We start from the raw sequence: 20,349 nt of genomic DNA on the forward strand, positions 1-20,349 counted from the left end.
GTCGTTGTTTCAATAAAAACAATATATTTAGAGCACAACATTTAATGATACCTCGCATAGATATACACATAATTCTTAAAAACTAAAAAACAAAGCTCCTTTGAGAAGAATTTTAAAATCGGAAATGTGTAATCATAACTATCACATATTTTACTTACAAATACATAAAATAACAAAGTGAAAAGGAGGCTAAAATTAATTCACATTGATTCATCAACATAATTGAGATTCAAAATGAACAACAAAAGTAAATTATCAGTAGGTACCCTAACCTGACTAAGTATCCCTGTAGGGTAGTGAGAGAAATAGGAGGCGGATATCAAATTGGTACTTCATTAGCTTACAGCTACAAGTATCAAATACGAGGCTTACATGATAGTAACACAGATTAAAACCCACACGAATAAATAAATGCATTATGATTAGTATTAAATACTGTTGGCACTCGATTTGACAAAGGAACTAACTCTAAAATCTCACTCTTTGGTTTCCTGGCTTGCAGTGGCCACCGCACCATCACCGTTGGCCACATAAGCACCACCATTAGCCACAGCACTGTGACCGTTGGCTACAGCACCTCCGTTTAACCCAGAACAGTGTCCGTTGGTCACGTTACTGTCTCCATTAATTTTTGGTCCCCCATTGATTTCACTGTCGGATTTTTTCATAAGCAGCTCAATTCTAGATGGCAACTGTTCCAGTATCTCTTCAGTGTCCTCAGTTTCAGCCGTGCTTTTTATATTCTCTCTTTTTTCGGCGATGTGGTCAGCGAGCAAGTTCTGGCCCACGACTTTGGCCATACTAGCTGCGAGGTTGAGACTGCCCTCGTCATTCATTTTCCCGAGCATTGCTGACGCTTGCGCTATTTCTCCGAGAGCTACGTAGCTGTAAAAATGAGATATTCGTTTAAGAACCAGTCTGAAGCTTTTGCTTAAACATACAAAGTAAATCGACATTAATGTAATAATAACGCTGTTGGAGCGACTTATAGGCAGTCAATTTTCATTGAAGGTAGCAGAAACAAATTTGTAAATGAAGTTATTGGTATATTTTTACAGCATTGGAAACAAATTAAAACCAAATGAGTATTTGGATGTAAAGCCCGGTCTGCGAGCACGTAGAATTTTGTCCAATGACCCCAAGCTACCCATCCTTATCCCTCGCGTGTAAAATTCTACGTGCTCGCAGACCAGACTATAATAGATTGAAAGCGTACCATATAGCAGCTCGAATGTAGAGTCCGTCATGCAAGTTGTCGCGTGCCCATTTCCAAAGCGTCTCCTGAGCAATACTGTCCATGTACCTGGAACGATGATCAAAGATTGGTTACGGTCAGCGTATTATGTCATAGCTTTACGTGCTAGGGCTGTACCTATAACATGAGACCGACGCATTCTCAAGCAGGGCTACTCCTAAACGTCATATACGTAGTTTCAGGTGTATTTGTCACTGTCGCTCATGCTGGCTCTTGCTTTGTGTGAGAGGAATGGAAACATTCGAACTTCAGAGTACGTTTTTGGGAGTCGCCCCGCTGGTTTCTTATTCAATCAGAAGGCTCAAGGAACCAGCCATTGAGCGCACTCGGCAGTTTTGCAGAACTTCGTCTCGCCTCGACATTACGACTAGATACTGGTCGAAGATAATCCTAAGTCGCGTGTTTCCACTCTTGAACAATCTGGCAAGTAACTCAGTAGCAGTAAGTTGACTTGGGCGCACTTGCCGACAGTGGGGTGGGGATGTAGAAACTTGTCGAGTTCTTATTAAGTTCACGTTGACTTGGCTTGGCCAATTTCCCGCATAGTGTCCGCACCATTTAGGGAAGTAAAAGGTGGTGTATGGTCCCATTTGTCCCTTACCTGATCCGGCACAAGATATACGCTTCCTGGAAGAGCCGCGCGTCCACTAACGTCTGCACCGCGGCCTTCACGTCGTGCGCGCCCAGCTGAGTCGCCGTCTTGCGGAACACGTACCCGCCGTAGTTCTTATTCTCTGAGAAATAAGACACACTTATGTACAGTCGGCGTCAAATAGTGCGTGACACAGAGGCCAAAAAGTAGTACAATTGACATGATAAAGTTGGCACAACCTTATTCCATTGTAACAAAGACGTGTTGCGAACTTATTGGATACCACACACAAACAGAGAAACATCTGTCACAACCTGTAGCGGCGCTCACTCAATGTAATTTGACAACTATTTGTAGCGACGATTTGCGCAGCGCGCCAATTTGTATGGTAAATATAAATTACCTGCTAGTGTAAATGGATCATAGTACAAAAATGAAACATACCTGAAAGCTTATGTTCCTCTCCTTTTGCTACCAATCTATCAATCTGTGCCAAATATAACTGGGTCGCGTCCTTCCAATACCTATAACAATATATTTTTCATTATTTTTACAAGCTGTTGCTTTGAATACATATGGCATTCATGACAATAATTAATTCTACATAGAACGAAAATTAAATGTATATAAAAAAAAGTGGTGCAAGTAAAACTACACATGGTGAATTTTTCTAAAGTAATTTGGATAAATTCATAACAAAACAAAATAGCAAAAAATATGGAAAATAAGTTGCAGGGCTGCCAGTTAAAATACTGACAATTGAAAAATTCTGCTGAATAAGGGCTAGGTCACTGTCACTTGCTAGTGGCGAAGACAGTGGCGCCAACTTGTGAGCGCTGAAGCGGTAGGACTATCACATTTGCACTCACCAGGATGACACCACCGTAGATTCACAGTGGTGCCAAGCCAACTATTAAGTCTTAACACGATAGTCCTTAAAGTGCTATTCATAAACCGTGAACTTACTTGAGCGACACACAAGGCGCTAAACTTAGCAGGTACGGGCAAAGTATGTCTCGCTGACTGGCGAATTGCATCATATCATCGATGTGTCCGCGGAATACGGCCAGCATAATCCAGCTCTCAAAGTGGTTCGTTTTCAGGTGGCATTCCACTGAAATAAAACAGATGTCGATTCAAACTTAACGCTGTGAAATCTTGTGCTGTTTTGATAGCTTAGAACAATAATAAACAGTACAGTACAAACAGCAGCACATTATCCAACTCCCTGCCAGTTCAAAAACGAAACTTGAATTGATTTTGAACCTTATACGGACACCAAAAGGAATTAAAATATTTTTCACACTGGCAATAAAATTTGCTTGGCATTTTCTTTTGAGAAATATTCTGTGGTCGCGCACTATCACGCGACAAAAGCGACACACATTTTTTTTCATTAATTTTATCCACATTTTAACTGCTAAACTTACTTTGTTCGTCCAGCAAATCATTGACATCCTTGACCGTTCCGAATATTTTAAGCATTTCCATATCGTTCTGCGCCTCATCTTCCGGGTTTAAATCAACTTCGGCGTCTGGTATTTTCTCCAAATATTCTTTGAAGAGGGCTTTCGCTATGTTCAACTCGCATTCTGGTGTCAATGTTTTGTTCAGGATGGGTAGCAAGAACCTTTTGGGCCCTTTCGGGACGTTCGTGCGGTTAGTTAGCCGCGTTGCCACTTGTGTCGTAGTGGATTCTTCCTCCTCAGGCAAGGCAACCTTGAGTTTTTCTTTCTTATTTTTGCTACTTTTATTGTTGATCTTTTTGGGTATCAATTCGAGGTTATGACCTGAAATAGTTTTGTTTTTATAGCTTACAAATTTTAGATTAAAAATATTTTCAGAATTTAGAATTACGAAAGAATAATATTCGCAATCATTTATTTCATTACTAACTGACCTGAAAGTTACAAGGCCTGATTGTTTAGGTTAGAAGCTGCCTACAAACCGAAATTAGTATTTGCTCATACACACTCTTGTACTCATCCGCCGGGTAGTTATCAGCGTCCCAGACTTCCGTACCAGTGTCGGTATGACGTCACAGCCGCCAGTTAACTCGACTGGGTTATGGTGTCAGTGTAGCAGCTGAGGGAAGGCGGCCTAAGACGCCCAGCGAGTTGGCGTTATGTTCCTCGAATATTGACATGCAGGCATTGCTGCGGACTATTCTACAAAGCATTTGCTCATACCCTTGTACTCTTCCGCCGGGTAGTCGGCAGCGTCCCAGACGCGCAGTGTACAATCGCCGCCGCCGGACATCACTAGTGTCGGCAGTTGTGGGAAGGCGGACCAACATGCGCCCAGCGTGTTGGCGGTGTGGCCCTCGAATATCGATACGCAGGCGGCGGTGACCACGTCCCATACCTAGCGAAATGTATCCATGTAAAGCCCGGTCCGTGAGCACGAAGAATTTTGTCCAATGACCCCAAGCTATCCATCCTTATCACTCGCGCGTAATTATATTGCTGTCGCGACTGTGCGACGGGCGCCCGCAGTGAGTGTGCGAGCGCGACAGCAACATAATTACGTGTGAGCGATAAGGATGGGTATCTTGGGGTCATTGGACAAAATTCTACCGTACATTAAACATTATAAATGTGGGTCTACGCTAGACGAGCCGCTCTACTCGCGATGTCCAAGACAGTGTGAACGTACAACGAGCCTACAACACTCCTTTGCGCGATGCAAACCAAACTACGTACCTACTATAAATGAAATAAAAAGAAAGTTTAAACTAACATGTTTTAAATAAAGCATCTACTGATCTGTCTAGAAATTAATAATATCACAAAAGAAAGGCTACCTATCTATTTGATACTTCTAAATTGAATCCAGACGTAGGCAGCAGACGCGTCTAGTGAACTGGCGCTCCAATGTGAATGTCCCATGCCTATCGAAATATTCCACTGTTATCTATTTTGCTGTGGAGGCCACAAGAAACCTGGTTTAAGACTTTAAGATGGCTGTCATGACTTGTAGAATTACTTTACAGAGAAAGAGAACGGAACTGCCAACTGAATACATAATAATTGATAGATTTTATCTACATAATTATTTTAATCATCATCTTATCATTTCAGCCACAAGACGTCCTCTGCTGAACATAAGTATCTCCCAATGATTTCCACATCGCCCGGTTGGTGGCAGCCTGCATCCAGCGCCTTCCTGCTACCTTTATGAGAAAGTTGGTTTACCTTGTGGGTGGAAGTCCCACGCTGAGTTTTCCGTACTTATACTTTAATAAACTATTTTAATAAACCTACATAACATCTAGACTTACCCTCACTGTGCCGTCTTGACAAGTGGATAGTAATCGAGCTTCCACATGCGGGTTCCACATAATTTGCAACACTGGCATTTTGTGGCCCTCCAACGTTTTATAAGTCTGCAGCTGTTTACCGCCATCTGTCGGTCAATAACACAAAACATAACAGTTTAGCCATTAATTCATTCAGGCAAAAAGTCGGATAATTTACTGGTTAAATTATTTGTGCTTGCCTTCTTTATCTGTGTATTCCAAGATAACAATTTTGCCGTGTTTCTCCACAGAACACACTGCAATCAGATTTTTGTAAGGAGAATCTTCACTCGAGTTCGATGTCTGATGTGGATGCCAGTCCACAGTGTGTATCATTTTACTGTAAAAGAAACACTGGTCAATAAACAAGACATGATTGGCGACATTTTCGTCGCAACACTCTCGCTTGTGCTAGATGAGGGCCTATGTGGATTGAGTAAATAGGCTTCGCCATTTTGCGAGTCTTACATGACCTGACTGACCCTGCGACTTCATTATTTCAGCCAAGGGTCCTCCACCGCTGGACAAAGGTTTACCCCCAAGGACTGGTCCTGTGCTGCCCGGTATTTAGTCTGATGGGAGATTTCTCGCAGCTCACACTACGCTTAGTAAATATAACTCACTTTAAACTATTCAACATGCTCTTTGATCATACTTATATTGGTTAGTTTGTGGTACACTATAAACTAAGTAAGTAACTGCCTGTACCGGTCCTCTACATAAGGTGCGGTCCCGCTCACCCGAACGCTAAGTTAGCAGTTCGCCTACATTATTGATCGTTTCATCCACGAAGACGCGCCCCACCAATTTTTGATCGAGGGAAGCGCGGGGTGCGGGGAGTTTGATCCGAGCAATCCGAGCGTCATTATTGTAGTGTGCGTGTGCACTCATGGATAATTTAGTGTGTACCTACAACACTCAAACATTAGCGTCTTAGTGGATGAAACGATCTATACAGGGTGGAATTTTGTAATGCCACCTGGAGGGAAAGTACTCTTAATATTGTAGATAGACATTTTTTCTCAAAGAAAACATTCCTTTATTTTTTAAAAGAAATAGAACTGCATTCAAAGATTTACAAAAATTGACTTGCCACACCCGGAATTCGAACAAACTAAAATCTGGTAAAAATTACACCCTGTATTTTTATTGCATCGATCGTTAGGGTTAAGTATAAGGATGAAATCTCTCTAACAAACTTGATAACTTAAATGAAAGGAAAACCATGAAATCTTAAATTATTTTAATTATGTACAGGAAATTGTATGGTATGGTAGGAAATTTTCTAAAAATTTTCGAAAATCTTTGAATGCAGTTCTCTTTCTTTTCAAAAATAAAGGAATGTTTTCTTTCAGTAAAATTTTCTATCTACAGTATTAAGAGTACTTTGCCTCCAGATGGCATTACAAAATTCCACCCTGTATACGGCGCGCGGGGCGGCGGCTAGCGCATGAAGCTCGCCTCCATCTGGCTGTAGGATGCTGCCTGCACCAATTCTAAAGCCTGGTCCGTGAGCACATAGAATTTTGTCCAATGACCCCAAGCTACCCATCCTTATCGCTCGCGCGTAATTATGTTGCTATCGCGCTCGCACACTCACTGCGGGTGCCAGTCGCACAGTCGCGACAGCAATATAATTACGCGCGAGCGATAAGGATGGGTAGCTTGGGGTCATTGGACAAAATTCTACGTGTTCACGGACCAGGCTTTAGCTTAGGTAGGATGCGCTCACTCACCTGAACGCCAGGTGTGCGGCTTGCACGTCATAAGGCGCGCGCGGAGACAGCACGGCGACGCATCCCGCGTTGCTGCCGCACACCATTGCGTGCGGCAGCCAACGCACGAAGCTCACCTCCATCTGCTTGCCTTCCACCATCACGCTCAAGGGACTTGGCGCTGCGGGAAACGATCGATATAGAGATAGGAGTAATCGCTCTGCGTCTATCCATAGATAAACACATTTTATTGTACACCACAAGACCAGAAAAGAAACAGAAAGAAATACAAAAGACATGGCACAATTTAGACCGTATCGATTTATTGATCCGCCCGCGGCTTGGAATTGATTGGTGGAATTTNTGCAAGCCTTACCCAGCTTTTGGCCTGGGGGGAGGGGGAGGGGTCAAGTCATACCCAGTTTCGGGCCTGGAGAGGGGTAAATCATACCCAACTTCTGGCCGAGGGGGAAGTCATGCCCAGCTTATGACCTGGGGAGAGGAGGGGGGCGGGGGAGTCATACCCAGCTTCTAGGCTAAGATTAAATAGATTTCCAGGAGGGAGCAGCTGTCCTTTCCTGCAGCAGCTGCCCCGCCCATGGGAACGGCGAATAGATAGGTAGGTTTAACTCAGAAAAACTAAATAACAGGTAGGTATTGCATGTACCTACATCGAAATGATCTTCATAGCAATGTCTTGTAGCCTAGGCAGAGTGTATCTGCCTCAGCTATACCCATAGCTGGGCACCGTTAATCAAATAGTTAACTTCGTTAATCGTTAAACCGTTAATAAAAAAATTAACTTCGTTAAACGTTAAAACGTTACATTTCGCAAGATTTAACGCAAGTTAACGTTAATCGTTAATCCGTTAACACATGATAATAAAACGAAAAAAATAATTGTATGCAAGGTTCCAAATAATTTCGAAAGCTTGTATCGCGCATGGAATTTATTACTCATTTATGTTTGCCTTCGAAATTATTTGAACCTTGCATAAGTACAATTATTTTTTCGTTTTAGTAGGTACAACTGCATTTCAGAATAAAAGCTTGTTTTTTAAAAAAAACCGGCCAAGTGCGTGTCGGACTCACGCACAAAGGGTTCCGTACCATTGATTTATGAAATTAAAATTATTATTTTTTTAATTTAAGTTTAAGAGGTATTAAAAAAAACTGCTTACTAGATCTCATTCAAAACAATTTTCGTTGATAGTTNTACCGCACCATCACCGTTGGCCACATAAGCACCACCATTAGCCACAGCACTGTGACCGTTGGCTACAGCACCTCCGTTTAACCCAGAACAGTGTCCGTTGGTCACGTTACTGTCTCCATTCATTTTTGGTCCCCCATTGATTTCACTGTCGGATTTTTTCATAAGCAGCTCAATCCTAGATGGCAACTGTTCCAGTATCTCTTCAGTGTCCTCAGTTTCAGCTGTGCTTTTTATATTCTCTCTTTTTTCGGCGATGTGATCAGCTAGCAAGTTTTGGCCCACGACTTTGGCCATACTAGCTGCGAGGTTGAGACTGCCCTCGTCATTCATTTTCCCGAGCATTGCTGACGCTTGCGCTATTTCTCCGAGAGCTACGTAGCTGTAAAATAATGAGATTTGTTTAAGAACCAGTCTGAAGCTTTTTCATTTAAGGTAGCAGAAACAACATTGTAAAACCAAATGAGTATTAGCTTAAAACCGTACCATATAGCAGCTCGAATGTAGAGTCCGTCATGCAAGTTGTCGCGCGCCCATTTCCAAAGTGTCTCTTGGGCAATGCTATCCATGTACCTGGAACGATGATCAGAGATTAGTTACGGTCAGCGTATTGTGTCATAGCTTTACGTGCTAGGCCTGTACCTATAACATGAGACCGACGCATTCTCAAGCAGGGCTACTCCTAAACGTCGTATACGTAGTTTCAGGTATATCAGTCATTGTCGCTCATGCTGGCTCTTGCTTTGTGTGAGAGGGATGGAAACATTCGAACTTCAGAGTACGTTTTTGGGAGTCGCCCCGCTGGTTTCTTATTCAATCAGAAGGCTCAAGGAACCAGCCATTGAGCGCACCGGCAGTTTTGCAGAACTTCGTCTCGCCTCGACATTACGACTAGATACTGGTCGAAGATAACCCTAAGTCAAGTCGCGTGTTTCCACTCTAGGCCAATATGGCAAGTAACTCAGTATAGTTCCAAAATACTGAACTGTCCTATGCATGACATTGACAATGGGGCGCCACCGTCCATACCGGATCGCTGGTTCCGATTTTTGCCATGTTGGAAACCATATAGTTGAACGATGGTAGCGCCCCCCTGTCATTGAGTTTGGTGGGACAGTTCAGCGTGGGTCATCTATAGCAGTAAGTTGACTTGGACGCACTTGCCGACAGTGGGGTGGGGATGAAGAAACTTGTCGAGTTCTTATCGAATATGTGTTCACATTTATTTGGCTTGGCCATTTTCCCGCATAGTGTACCCGCACCATTTAGGGCAGTAAAAGGTGGTGTATGGTCCCAGTTGTCCCTTACCTGATCCGGCACAAGATATAAGCTTCCTGGAAGAGCCGAGCGTCCACTAACGTCTGCACCGCGGCCTTCACGTCGTGCGCGCCCAGCTGAGTCGCCGTCTTGCGGAACACGTACCCGCCGTAGTTCTTATTCTCTGAGAAATAAGACACAAACTTATGTACTGTCGGCGTCAAATAGTGCGTGACACAGAGAGGCCAAAAACTAGTACAATAATTGATATATTATGATAAAGTTGACACAACATTATTGCATTGTAACAAAGACGTGTTGCGAACTTATTGGCTATTTTGATTGGGTGTCACGAACAACTTGACGCCGACTGTACATTCAGCGATGCCACACATGGAGTCATTATACACAAACTCTCACAATGGCGTCAAAGATTATGAAACATCTGTCACAACCTGTAGCGGCGCTCACTCAATGTAATTTGACAAACATTTGTAGCGACGATTTGCGCAGCGCGCCAATTTGTATGGTAAATATAAATTACCTGCTAGTGTAAATGGATCATAGTACAAAAATGAAACATACCTGAAAGCTTATGTTCCTCTCCTTTTGCTACCAATCTATCAATCTGTGCCAAATATAACTGGGTCGCATCCTTCCAATACCTATAACAATATATTTTTCATTATTTTTACAAGCTGTTGCTTTGAATACATATGGCATTCATGACAATAATTGGTACAAGTAAAACTACACATGGTGAATTTTTCTAAAGTAATTTGGATACATTAATAACAAAACAATATAGCACAAAAACATTATGAAAAATAAGTTACAGGGTTGCCATGCAAAATACTGACAAGGACAATAGAAAAACTCTTGCTGAATGAGGGCTAGGTCACTGTCACTTGCTAGTGGCAAAGACAGTGGTGCCAACTTGTGAGCGCTGAAGCGGTAGGAGGACTATTGCATTTGCACTGCTAGCCGGTGAACCGGTGATATACTTTATCGACGTCAAAATGTATGGACAAAATCGATAAAATGGCGTGGCGGCGCGCATCCTAGGCCTACAGGATGGCGCCACCGTAGATTCACAGTGGTGCCAACAATTAAGTCTTAACACGATAGTCCTTAAAGTGCTGTTCATAAACCGTGAACTTACTTGAGCGACACACAAGGCGCTAAACTGAGCAGGTACGGGCAAAGTATGTCTCGCTGACTGGCGAATTGCATCATATCATCGATGTGTCCGCGGAATACGGCCAGCATAATCCAGCTCTCAAAGTGGTTCGTTTTCAGGTGGCATTCCACTGAAATAAAACAGTTGGCCATTCAAACTTAACGCTGTGACATCTTGTGTAGTTTTGATAATAGCTTAGAACAATAATAAACAGTACAGTACAAACAGCAGCACATTATCCAACTCCCTGCCAGTTCAAAAACGAAACTTGAATTGATTTTCAACCTTATACGGACACCAAAAGGAATGAAAATATTTTTCACACCGGCAATAAAATACCATTTTCTGTGGTCGCACACTATCACAAAAGCGACACGCATTTTTTTTTTTTCATTAAGTTTATCCACATTTTAACTGATAACTTACTTTGTTCATCCAGCAAATCATTGACATCCTTGACCGTTCCGAATATTTTAATCATTTCCATATCGTTCTGCGCCTCATCTTCCGGGTTTAAATCAAGTTCGGCGTCTGGTATTTTCTCCAAATATTCTTTGAAGAGGGCTTTCGCTATGTTCAACTCGCATTCTGGTGTCAAGGTTTTGTTAAGGATGGGTAGCAAGAACCTTTTGGGCCCTTTCGGGACGTTCGTGCGGTTAGTTAGCCGCGTTGCCACTTGTGTCGTAGCGGATTCTTCCTCCTCAGGCAAGGCAACCTTGAGCTTTTCTTTCTTATTTTTGCTACTTTTATTGTTGATCTTTTTGGGTATCAATTCTAGGTTATGACCTGAAAAAGATTTGTTTTTATAGCTTACAAATTGTAGATAAAAAATATTTTCAGAATTTAGAATTACTAAAGAATAATATTCGCAATCATTCATTTCATTACTAACTGACGAAAGTTTCAAGACTTTCAAGGGCTGATAGGTAGGAGACTGCCTACATTAATTCCAACCGAAATCAATTCTTTTCTCGCCGATCACAAAGACTGACCAATGTGGGAAGTATATAATTTACCACTCCCTTGCTTGAATAAATCACATCCTAGTTCTAATCAACTATCTATCGTAGTTTTGTGTAGTGGTTCGAAACGGACTACTATTCCGGAGGTTGCGGGTTCGATTCCCGCACAGTACAAACATTTGTGTGCATGAACATATTGGTTTGTATTGGACTGGGTGTTTTCTATGTATAATATGGATTTATTTACAAAAAAAAGTATTTAAGTATGTTTGTTTATATCCGTTGTCTAGTACCCATAGTACAAGCTTTGCTAAGTTTGGGACTAGAAGCGCAGTGTAAAATGTCCAAGCATAAAAAAAGTATTTGCTCTGATACCCTTGTATTCTTCTGCTGGATAGTCGGCAGCGTCCCAGACGCGCAGTGTACAATCGCCGCCGCCGGACATCACTAGTGTCGGCAGTTGTGGGAAGGCGGACCAACACGCGCCCAGCGTGTTAGCTGTGTGGCCCTCGAATATCGACACGCAGGCGGCGGTGACCACGTCCCATACCTAGCGAAATGTATCCATGTAAAGCCCGGTCCGTGAGCACGTAGAATTTTGTCCAATGACCCCAAGCTACCCATCCTTATCGCTCGCGCGTAATTATATTGCTGTCGCGACTGTGCGACGGGCGCCCGCAGTGTGTGCGAGCGCGGCAGCAACATAATTACGTGCAAGCGATAAGGATGGGTAGTAGCTTGGGGTCATTGGACAAAATTCTACCGTACATTAAACATTATAAAGGTGGGTCTACGCTAGACGAGCCGCTCTACTCGCGATGTCAAGTGTGTACAACGAGCCTACAACACTCTCCTTTGCAGGATGCAAACCAAACTACGTACCTACTATATGTGAAAATAACAGAGTTTAAACTAACATGTATAAAGCATCTACTGATCTGTCAAAAATTAATAATATCACAAAAGAAAGGCTACCTATTTGACACTTCTAAATTGAAACCGGACGTAGGCAGCAGACGCGTCTAAAAACTGGCGCTCCAATGTGAACGTAACTGAAGTCCTACCTATCGAAATATTTAATTGTAATCTATTTTGCTGTGGAGACCACAATAAACCTGGTTTAAGACTTTAAGATGGCTGTCATGACTTGTAGAATTACTTTACAGCAGTGGTTGTTAACCTTTTACCTTTCTGTCTTGTCAGGGACTTGTCCTCATAATTGGTCAAAACCAGTTTGCCTTCAAAATCAGTTAAAAGTGGTTTTAACCCAGGTGTGCAAGTGCACTTCGTGGACCACTTGGAATGTCTCCAGGGACCACCAGTGGTCCGCGGACCACCGGTTAAGAACCACTGCTTTTATTTTATTTACAGAGACAGAAAACGGAACTGCCAACTGAATACATAATAACTTATCGATATTATCTACATTATTATTTTAATCATCATCTTATCATTCCAGCCACAGGACGTCCACTGCTGAACATAAGCCTCCCCCAATGATTTCCATATCGCCCGGTTGGTGGCAGCCTGAATCCTTCTTGCTACCTTTATGAGATCGTCGGTCCACCTTGTGGGTGGAACTCCCACAATGAGTTTTCCGTACATACTTTAGTAAACTATTTTAATAAACTTACATAACATCTAGACTTACCCTCACTGTGCCGTCTTGACAAGTGGATAGTAATCGAGCTTCCACATGCGGGTTCCACATAATTTGCAACACTGGCATTTTGTGGCCCTCCAACGTTTTATAAGTCTGCAGCTGTTTACTGCCATCTGTCGGCAATAACACAAAACAGTTTAGCCATTCATTCATCCAGGCAAAAATCTCATAATTTACTGGTTAAAAATTTTGTGCTTGCCTTCTTTATCTGTGTATTCCAAGATAACAATTTTGCCGTGTTTCTCCACAGAACACACTGCAATCAGATTTTTGTAGGGAGAATCTTGACTCGAGTTCGATGTCTGATGTGGATGCCAGTCCACAGTGTGTATCATTTTACTGTAAAAGAAACACAGTTCAGTAGATTTCTTGTTAGGCATCAGCAAGAACACATTGTAATGTTATTTAATTTGAGTTTTATGTTACCAATTCACAACGATAGACTTCTGACACAACACTTGCGATTGGTGGTTTTCATCTGTAAAGACTGCTTGGAAACGGTGATACTGTCAGTATTTTTAAGGTCTCCCTGTCTGCTTAAAAACTAAACATTTTTTTATGCGTAACAAGACAGGTATTTGACCGCAAACGCACCTGGTGTTAAGTGAGATGAAGATTACGTAGGGTCCCAATTTCCAGGGAGGACAGGGGAGCTGATCATCATGCTTAGAATCAACAGTGCCCTGCGACCTAATCCCTACCTGTACAGTTCCTAGCTATAGAAGGCGTAATATCACCAGTGCCGTAATTAGGGCGGTGAGAGCGGTGTCCAGAACGGCACAGAGCGCAGATTGTGAAGGGTCACTGAAAAACCTAACTGACGGCTGACAACCACGCCGCTGTTATAGAAGGCAGGTATCTGGCTAGGAGCTTTCAATCCGGTCGAATCAACTGGAGCTGGCAGCCGTGACGTCACATCGATGATCTGGTACGGAGGGGGTGAACGTGGGGAGGTGGCGGGTAATCGGGTTGTATTGTCACTTACCTGAACGCCAGGTGTGCGGCTTGCACGTCATAAGGCGCGCGCGGAGACAGTACGGCGACGCAGCCCACGTTATCTCTTTAAACAGCTAGAAAAGGTGCTGCCGTCACTAGGATAGTGCGAGTGTGGGCACAGCGCGCAGGGTCACAGAAAAGACCTGTCCGACTGAAGACGGGGACGTAGTTACAGAAGATGGTGGACTAGTAAGACTAGTAGGACTAGCTGAGTCAGTGTGCCGAGATACGGGAGCGGCACGGGAGGGTGTTTTTTGTTACGTCAAATGTCAGTGAGACTTCCGATTTGTATGCTCTGTCACGTCATAATATGTCGAAATCACCACGTGCCGCTCCCAGATCTTAGGTACTATCTAGGTCAGTGTTTTTCAACCTTTTTCATGACACGACCCCCCTAGTATGAAAAAATATTTTGCGACCATGCATGCATTTTATAATGTTACAAGGATGTTGTAGGGACCGAATTCTTCAATCCATACAACATTTATGCATTCGCATAATAATTAGATTTTGGATAAATGTATCTTAAAAACTTTACTGTTTTCTTAACTGAGGTAGTTTTTACGACCTTTCGCGACCCACAGGTTGAAAAACACTGATCTAGGTTAATTTTAATATAAGAATAAAAATTCTTATATTAAAAAATTACACTAAGATTGTATAACCTGGGCGTTGCATGTTCAATCATGATTATTATTTTTAGGCATGGTTGAGCATGCAGCGCTTGGTACTCATTACCTGATAAATGTAATAATGTACGAACTTATTTAAGCAGCTAGGAAACTCTTTAATTGGCTTAGATTTAATGCTCATCAAACTAACATGAATATTGTAAAACAGCTGTTGAGTTTCTGAATAAATAAATAAATAAATAAGCGCCAGTAGTAACGGAGCTGGGTCACACTCACCTGAACGCCAGGTGTGCGGCTTGCACGTCATAAGGCGCGCGCGGAGACAGCACGGCCACACAGCCCGTATTGCTACCACACACCATTGCATGCGGCAGCCAACGCACGAAGCTCACCTCCATCTGCTTGCCTTCCACCATCACGCTCATGGGACTTGGCGCTGCGGGAAACGATCGATATAGAGATAGGAGTAATCGCTCTGCGTCTATCCATAGATAAACACATTTTATTGTACACCACAAGACCAGAAAAGAAACAGAAAGAAATACAAAAGACATGGCACAATTTAGACCGTATCGATTTATTGATGACTAGCTTTCCGCCCGCGGCTTGGAATTGATTGATGGAATTTTGTCTGTCACAGAAATACTTTATCGCGCGCGCGTTTCAAAAACCGGGATAAAAACTATCCTGTGTCCTTTCCCGGGACTCAAACTATCTCTATGCCCAATTTAATCAAAATCGGTTCAGTGGTTTTGGCGTGAAAGAGAGACAGACAGAGTTACTTTCGCATTTATAATATTAGTATAGATTTTTGAAGGGGACACGTGCGTGATAAATACTTTGATAAATCGACTCACAGTGCTCGACTATCATCTTCAACGGGCGAAAGGGGGTGATGCAAAGTTAACGATAAATTGGGGTCCTTGGAATGAAATCACGATACGTGGACTTTCGTTCGTTCGTTCGTCTTTAATTCGGACTTTAATTTCATCAATTTAGACTTTGATTTCATCAATTGGAATAATACACCATACAAATAAGGCTAATGAGCTATGGATATACCCTCTTTGCAGGCCTCACTTGCTAGCAATCTACAAAATGAGTTTTTGATACATACAGAATAATATCCTTCATTACAGCCATATTATAAGTTTGGTGACGCAATAATTATATCTATGTCAAAATTCAACTGATCATCATAGAACTGACCTTCATCAGGCTTGTTCGCGTGGTATATGACGAGGTCGCCGCCCGCGCAAGCGTACAGGTCGTTGCCCTCGCCCCAGCTGATCGAGTAGATGGCGCCACTAAGCGCGGGTATGAACGTACGAGCGGCCTTCTCGCATTTGCCGCTGGTGTCGAGTAGACCGATCTGAAATGACGCGGCTGTTTAATTTGATATCTTTTGTTATAGATCATAGAGGTTAGAATCCCGCAAAGGGTAAATTAAATGGTGAGCATGAAGACTACAAAAGTTGTGATTGCTGGTATTTTTTTCGTAAAATGAAAATCATTTCTCAACAAATCAACTCTTGTATTGTAACATGCAGTCACATTTCGCATTTGATGCAAAAACCACCAATTAACATAATTAATTATAACAACCAATGTTACAATTAAAATAAGATTAATCTAAAATTCAATGTCACATTCATTAATTTGATAACATTGCTTGTTATTGTAAGGTAATCAAAAACAGGGAAAATGTAAAAAAAATACCCTCGATTCGGCGGTTCCAAAAGCCACCAAATTTTCCCGAGTTGGATGCCATGCGACAGTCAGCACTTTGCCCTGGACATTCTGCCAGTACGTCGACACATGTCCAGGGCTCAACTTCATGTCATCATTCTCCAAAGTGCTGGTTTCCCAGATCCTGACACACCCATCGCCGATGCTTATAGCCACTCTGGAAAAGACATAAATAAAAACAGTTCAGTAAAGACGTTTCACCAAATGACGTCCACTACTGGACAAAGGTCTCCCCCATTTCAAGCCTGAAGCCTGTCCACGCTACGTCTTCCGGCCCGTGGTCGCCACTCGAGAACTATTCTGCCCCAACGGCCATCATCTTTATTAGCTATGTGCCCACCCACAGCCACTTAATTTTAGCAATTCTGCGGGCTATATCGGTCACTTTGGTTTTCTTACCAAACTAGTAAAAATCGCAAATGGCAATAATCGCAAATGCAGCATTAAGGAAAAAAAGGTATTGTAGCTGACTATGGTGACTTCTCAATTTGCCTGATACAAATGGTGTGAAGGATAGTACATTTTACTCACTTGGACGCGTCGTAAGGGCACGATGCCACAGTATACACGAAGCCGCCAGACGTGGCATGCTGAGCCACTTTCTGCTTGCTGTGCATGGAATACTGGATGATGTAGCGATCCTGCGAGTTGGTATACACCACCCAATCCTCATCGGACTCCGACCCCGTCTGCACTCGAGGAGCGTTCGACGAGAGCGAGTATATTGAGCGCTTGTGATATCCATGGACTAAACCCCAATCCAATTTGTTCTTACTGTAAAAACAAAACATTTAAAACCAAATTGCATTAACTTAATTATAATTCAAAATAATTTGGTTAGTCAGTAAACCAATTAGTAATTTCACATTAACATGGAAATTTTTTGTTTATTTATGCTTATCCTACTACATAATATTAGTTGTCACTACTCACCAGTCAATTTTAAGTGGATCACATTGTAGTAGCTGATTCTTTCCATCTGCTATGATTAATAAATCTGGTTTGTACCATAATAATGTGGGGTAAGAAGGCAACAGCTTAACCTTCTGGTTTTTGCTGGGGAAACTGGGGACAACACAGCTGCCCACCAGTTTTCCAGCCTTAGACCATACACGAATGCTTCTGGAAGTTAATAATTATTTATTTCAATATAAGTTAAGAAGTTAATAATTAATATATCATTTGATAATTATTTATTTCAAACTAGCTGACCCCGCGAACTCTGTTCCGCCTTAAAGTTAATAAATAAGCCATCGCAATTTTTCCTTATTGGCTCACCGTTTAGACCTACCCTGGACTACGACAAACATTTTAAAACCAAAATCAGCTAAATCGGCCCAGCCGTTCTCGAGTTTTAATCAGACTAACGAACATCAATTCATTTTTATTTATATAGATATTTATATAGATAAGGAAAATTATTTTATTTCACAGTTGACTTACCCATGTTTACCAATAGTGGCCAATAAATGTTTATGGACATGTTCACTGGCCTCAACTGTCTTTTTTACTGTCTTTTTTTTATCAACATCGGATTCTTCTGTATTATCACCAGGCTTATCACTGGTGCTACCATCAGGTTGTGCAGTATCAGTTGATGTAGAAGCCTTCTCTCTATCTACATGAGTGTTTTCAATAGCATCTACCAAAGACTGTATAGCAGTTTCGCTTTCAGCCTTCTTCTTTAATATCTCCTCTTTCAGTTTAATACATTCAGCTAAATAGTCGTCCTCTTTATCTTCAGAAGCAACTTTTACGTATATATCTTCTGACTGATACTTCTTATGGCCAAACTCGTCAGCCTCATGGTCCTTGTAGATGTCAAACATCTCATCTTCTTGTGTAGCAGCTGACTCATCAAAGCTGTCATCAGGCAGGTTCTTCCCTATACCTGATGCTTCCAAATTTTCATTTACCGACTCATTCTCCAGTACACGACTCTTGAGACTAAGCCTTTTCTCTGACTCGTTGAGTGTCTTTTTGAGTGATAGATCATATTTAGGACACCAGCTAAGATTTGTGATTTCATCATCTTGACCACGGACTTTGTATACAATTCTACCCGGCCCTGAAAATATGATTATGATAAAATAAGTGTATTTTTTGCATTTGTATTTAAATAAGATTCACAATTTTTTTTACTCTACCCACCGTTTAAATCTAATAAAATGACAACTCCCTGTTTAGTTCCTACAGCCACATGCAGCGGTAAATGTGGTGAACAGGACATGCAAATTGGCCTGAATTGTCTGATATGATGGAATGTCTTCACAATATTTGAAACCAGGTTCCATTTCACAATACTTCCGTTACCACCAACTGTGATGGCGGTTGTTTCATTTGAGAATCCAACACCAGCTATTTCCTAAAAAGTAAAAAAAACAATGGAAATTTGGCAGAGAAAGGCAAAAAATACATAGATAACCGGCATAGTAGTTATTTCCACTTTTCTTGTAGAAAGAAAGAACTACAGGAGAGAGTAACAATTTCATCGCAAAAGTGGGTAGTCAATTCATTTGTAATGGATTTATGAAGCTATTTGATAGTGGGTTGGGTACTATTGAACTTCATCAATTCTGGGTAGCCATTACAAATTTCAAACCACTAATACACTGAAAACTGTAGGCACTGTCTTAGATAAGGTCCATACAAAGCTTCCTTTATTATCTCCTAAAACAGCATTTCATTTTACTTAAATGATAAAATTCCTGCAGGATGCAATAGAAATATGAAACAGTAAACCTTTTAATTTTGAATACCAATGTGGGTAGTATTATTTTAACTAATAACAGCACACATTCAAACTTGAGGAGAGTGAATTTAGAAATTCTGATATTAATGCATAAAATGGTTGAAATTGATAACAATATCAATACATTATTGACAATAATAAAATTAGCTCCTTGATCAAACACACAGATCTTACCTCCTTGTCGCTACGATGTACATCATGACTTAGCAATAATTTGAATGTTTTTGACTCAAGTAGAGGCTCCAAGCTCCACAGTTTAACAGCACCACTGGCACTGCCAGTCAGTACAGTGCGTGTTTGTGGCCATTCCGGTGAAATATCCACACTTATGATCCTACCCAACAAAAAACCATTAGAATCCTGATCAACAGGGATGGTAGGCAACAAAAGTATTTAGATTTTTTAGGTTTTGGCTCTAAATATCGGCAGTGCTAATTAAATGGCGAAACAAGAAATCAATAACAAAATGGTTTGCTCACCTCTCTCCACAGGCTCTGTTGAGGACATGTGCTTTGTATCTTTTACCCTCTATCAAGGTCTTGTCCTCAGCAGATAGAGGCTGCAAAGCACAAAGACTCTTGGTAGGACCGCCGTACACCATCCACCCATCGTTGCTAACCGCTAAAACGGAAACTTGAAACCAGTTGGGCGATGGAGGCAATAAAGTATCATCCATGGCTGTTGCAGAATTTGAAATGATCGTTATAATCCAATGCAAGGTATCGACCTGGAGGTCGTGTATGAAAGACTGACCACCCGCGCAGAATACCAACCAACCAAGTAAGTAAATATTTTTTCACATTCACCCGGCACGGCAAGCAACAAATTTTATTTGACAGTATTGACAGTTGGTTGACAGTTCGTCGATATTTTTTTTTTCTTCACCTGTGCCTACTACGGAGTAGGCATGGAACATTTCATGAATAGCAGGTGAAAAATCATATGAAATGAATTTCATTAATCACACCTGCTATTTTACTTCACATAGACTGCTATAATTTCACAGTCTACGAAATCACGAATCACATGAATTTCATTCATTCATTCGAGCGAAGTTCGTGAGCGCAGCTCTGCGAAGCGACCGA

At 41.7% G+C, this 20,349-nt stretch overlaps 1 protein-coding gene across 1 annotated transcript; it reads right to left on the reverse strand.

The window, feature by feature from the left end:
• Positions 1-35: 35 nt before the first annotated feature.
• On the reverse strand, positions 36-20,101 carry LOC114366350 (gem-associated protein 5). Its single transcript, XM_028323210.1, has 29 exons — positions 19,744-20,101; positions 19,439-19,598; positions 18,664-18,877; positions 17,956-18,580; positions 17,446-17,634; positions 17,044-17,286; positions 16,483-16,669; positions 15,973-16,135; positions 15,040-15,199; positions 13,335-13,474; positions 13,124-13,248; positions 11,848-12,022; positions 10,937-11,296; positions 10,493-10,640; positions 9,916-9,995; positions 9,382-9,514; positions 8,560-8,646; positions 8,080-8,455; positions 7,312-7,315; positions 6,882-7,041; positions 5,346-5,485; positions 5,128-5,252; positions 4,037-4,211; positions 3,278-3,637; positions 2,814-2,961; positions 2,292-2,371; positions 1,857-1,989; positions 1,217-1,303; positions 36-885 (listed from the first exon to the last, which is right to left on the reverse strand). The coding sequence occupies exons 1-29, from the start codon at positions 19,938-19,940 to the stop codon at positions 477-479; spliced, it is 5,583 nt and encodes a 1,860-aa protein (XP_028179011.1). The 5' UTR covers positions 19,941-20,101; the 3' UTR covers positions 36-476.
• Positions 20,102-20,349: the final 248 nt, after the last annotated feature.

The sequence above is a fragment of the Ostrinia furnacalis genome, unplaced genomic scaffold, assembly GCF_004193835.3.
Source record: "Ostrinia furnacalis isolate ACB-3 unplaced genomic scaffold, ASM419383v2 OfSCF0626, whole genome shotgun sequence".
NCBI lineage: Eukaryota > Metazoa > Arthropoda > Insecta > Lepidoptera > Crambidae > Ostrinia > Ostrinia furnacalis.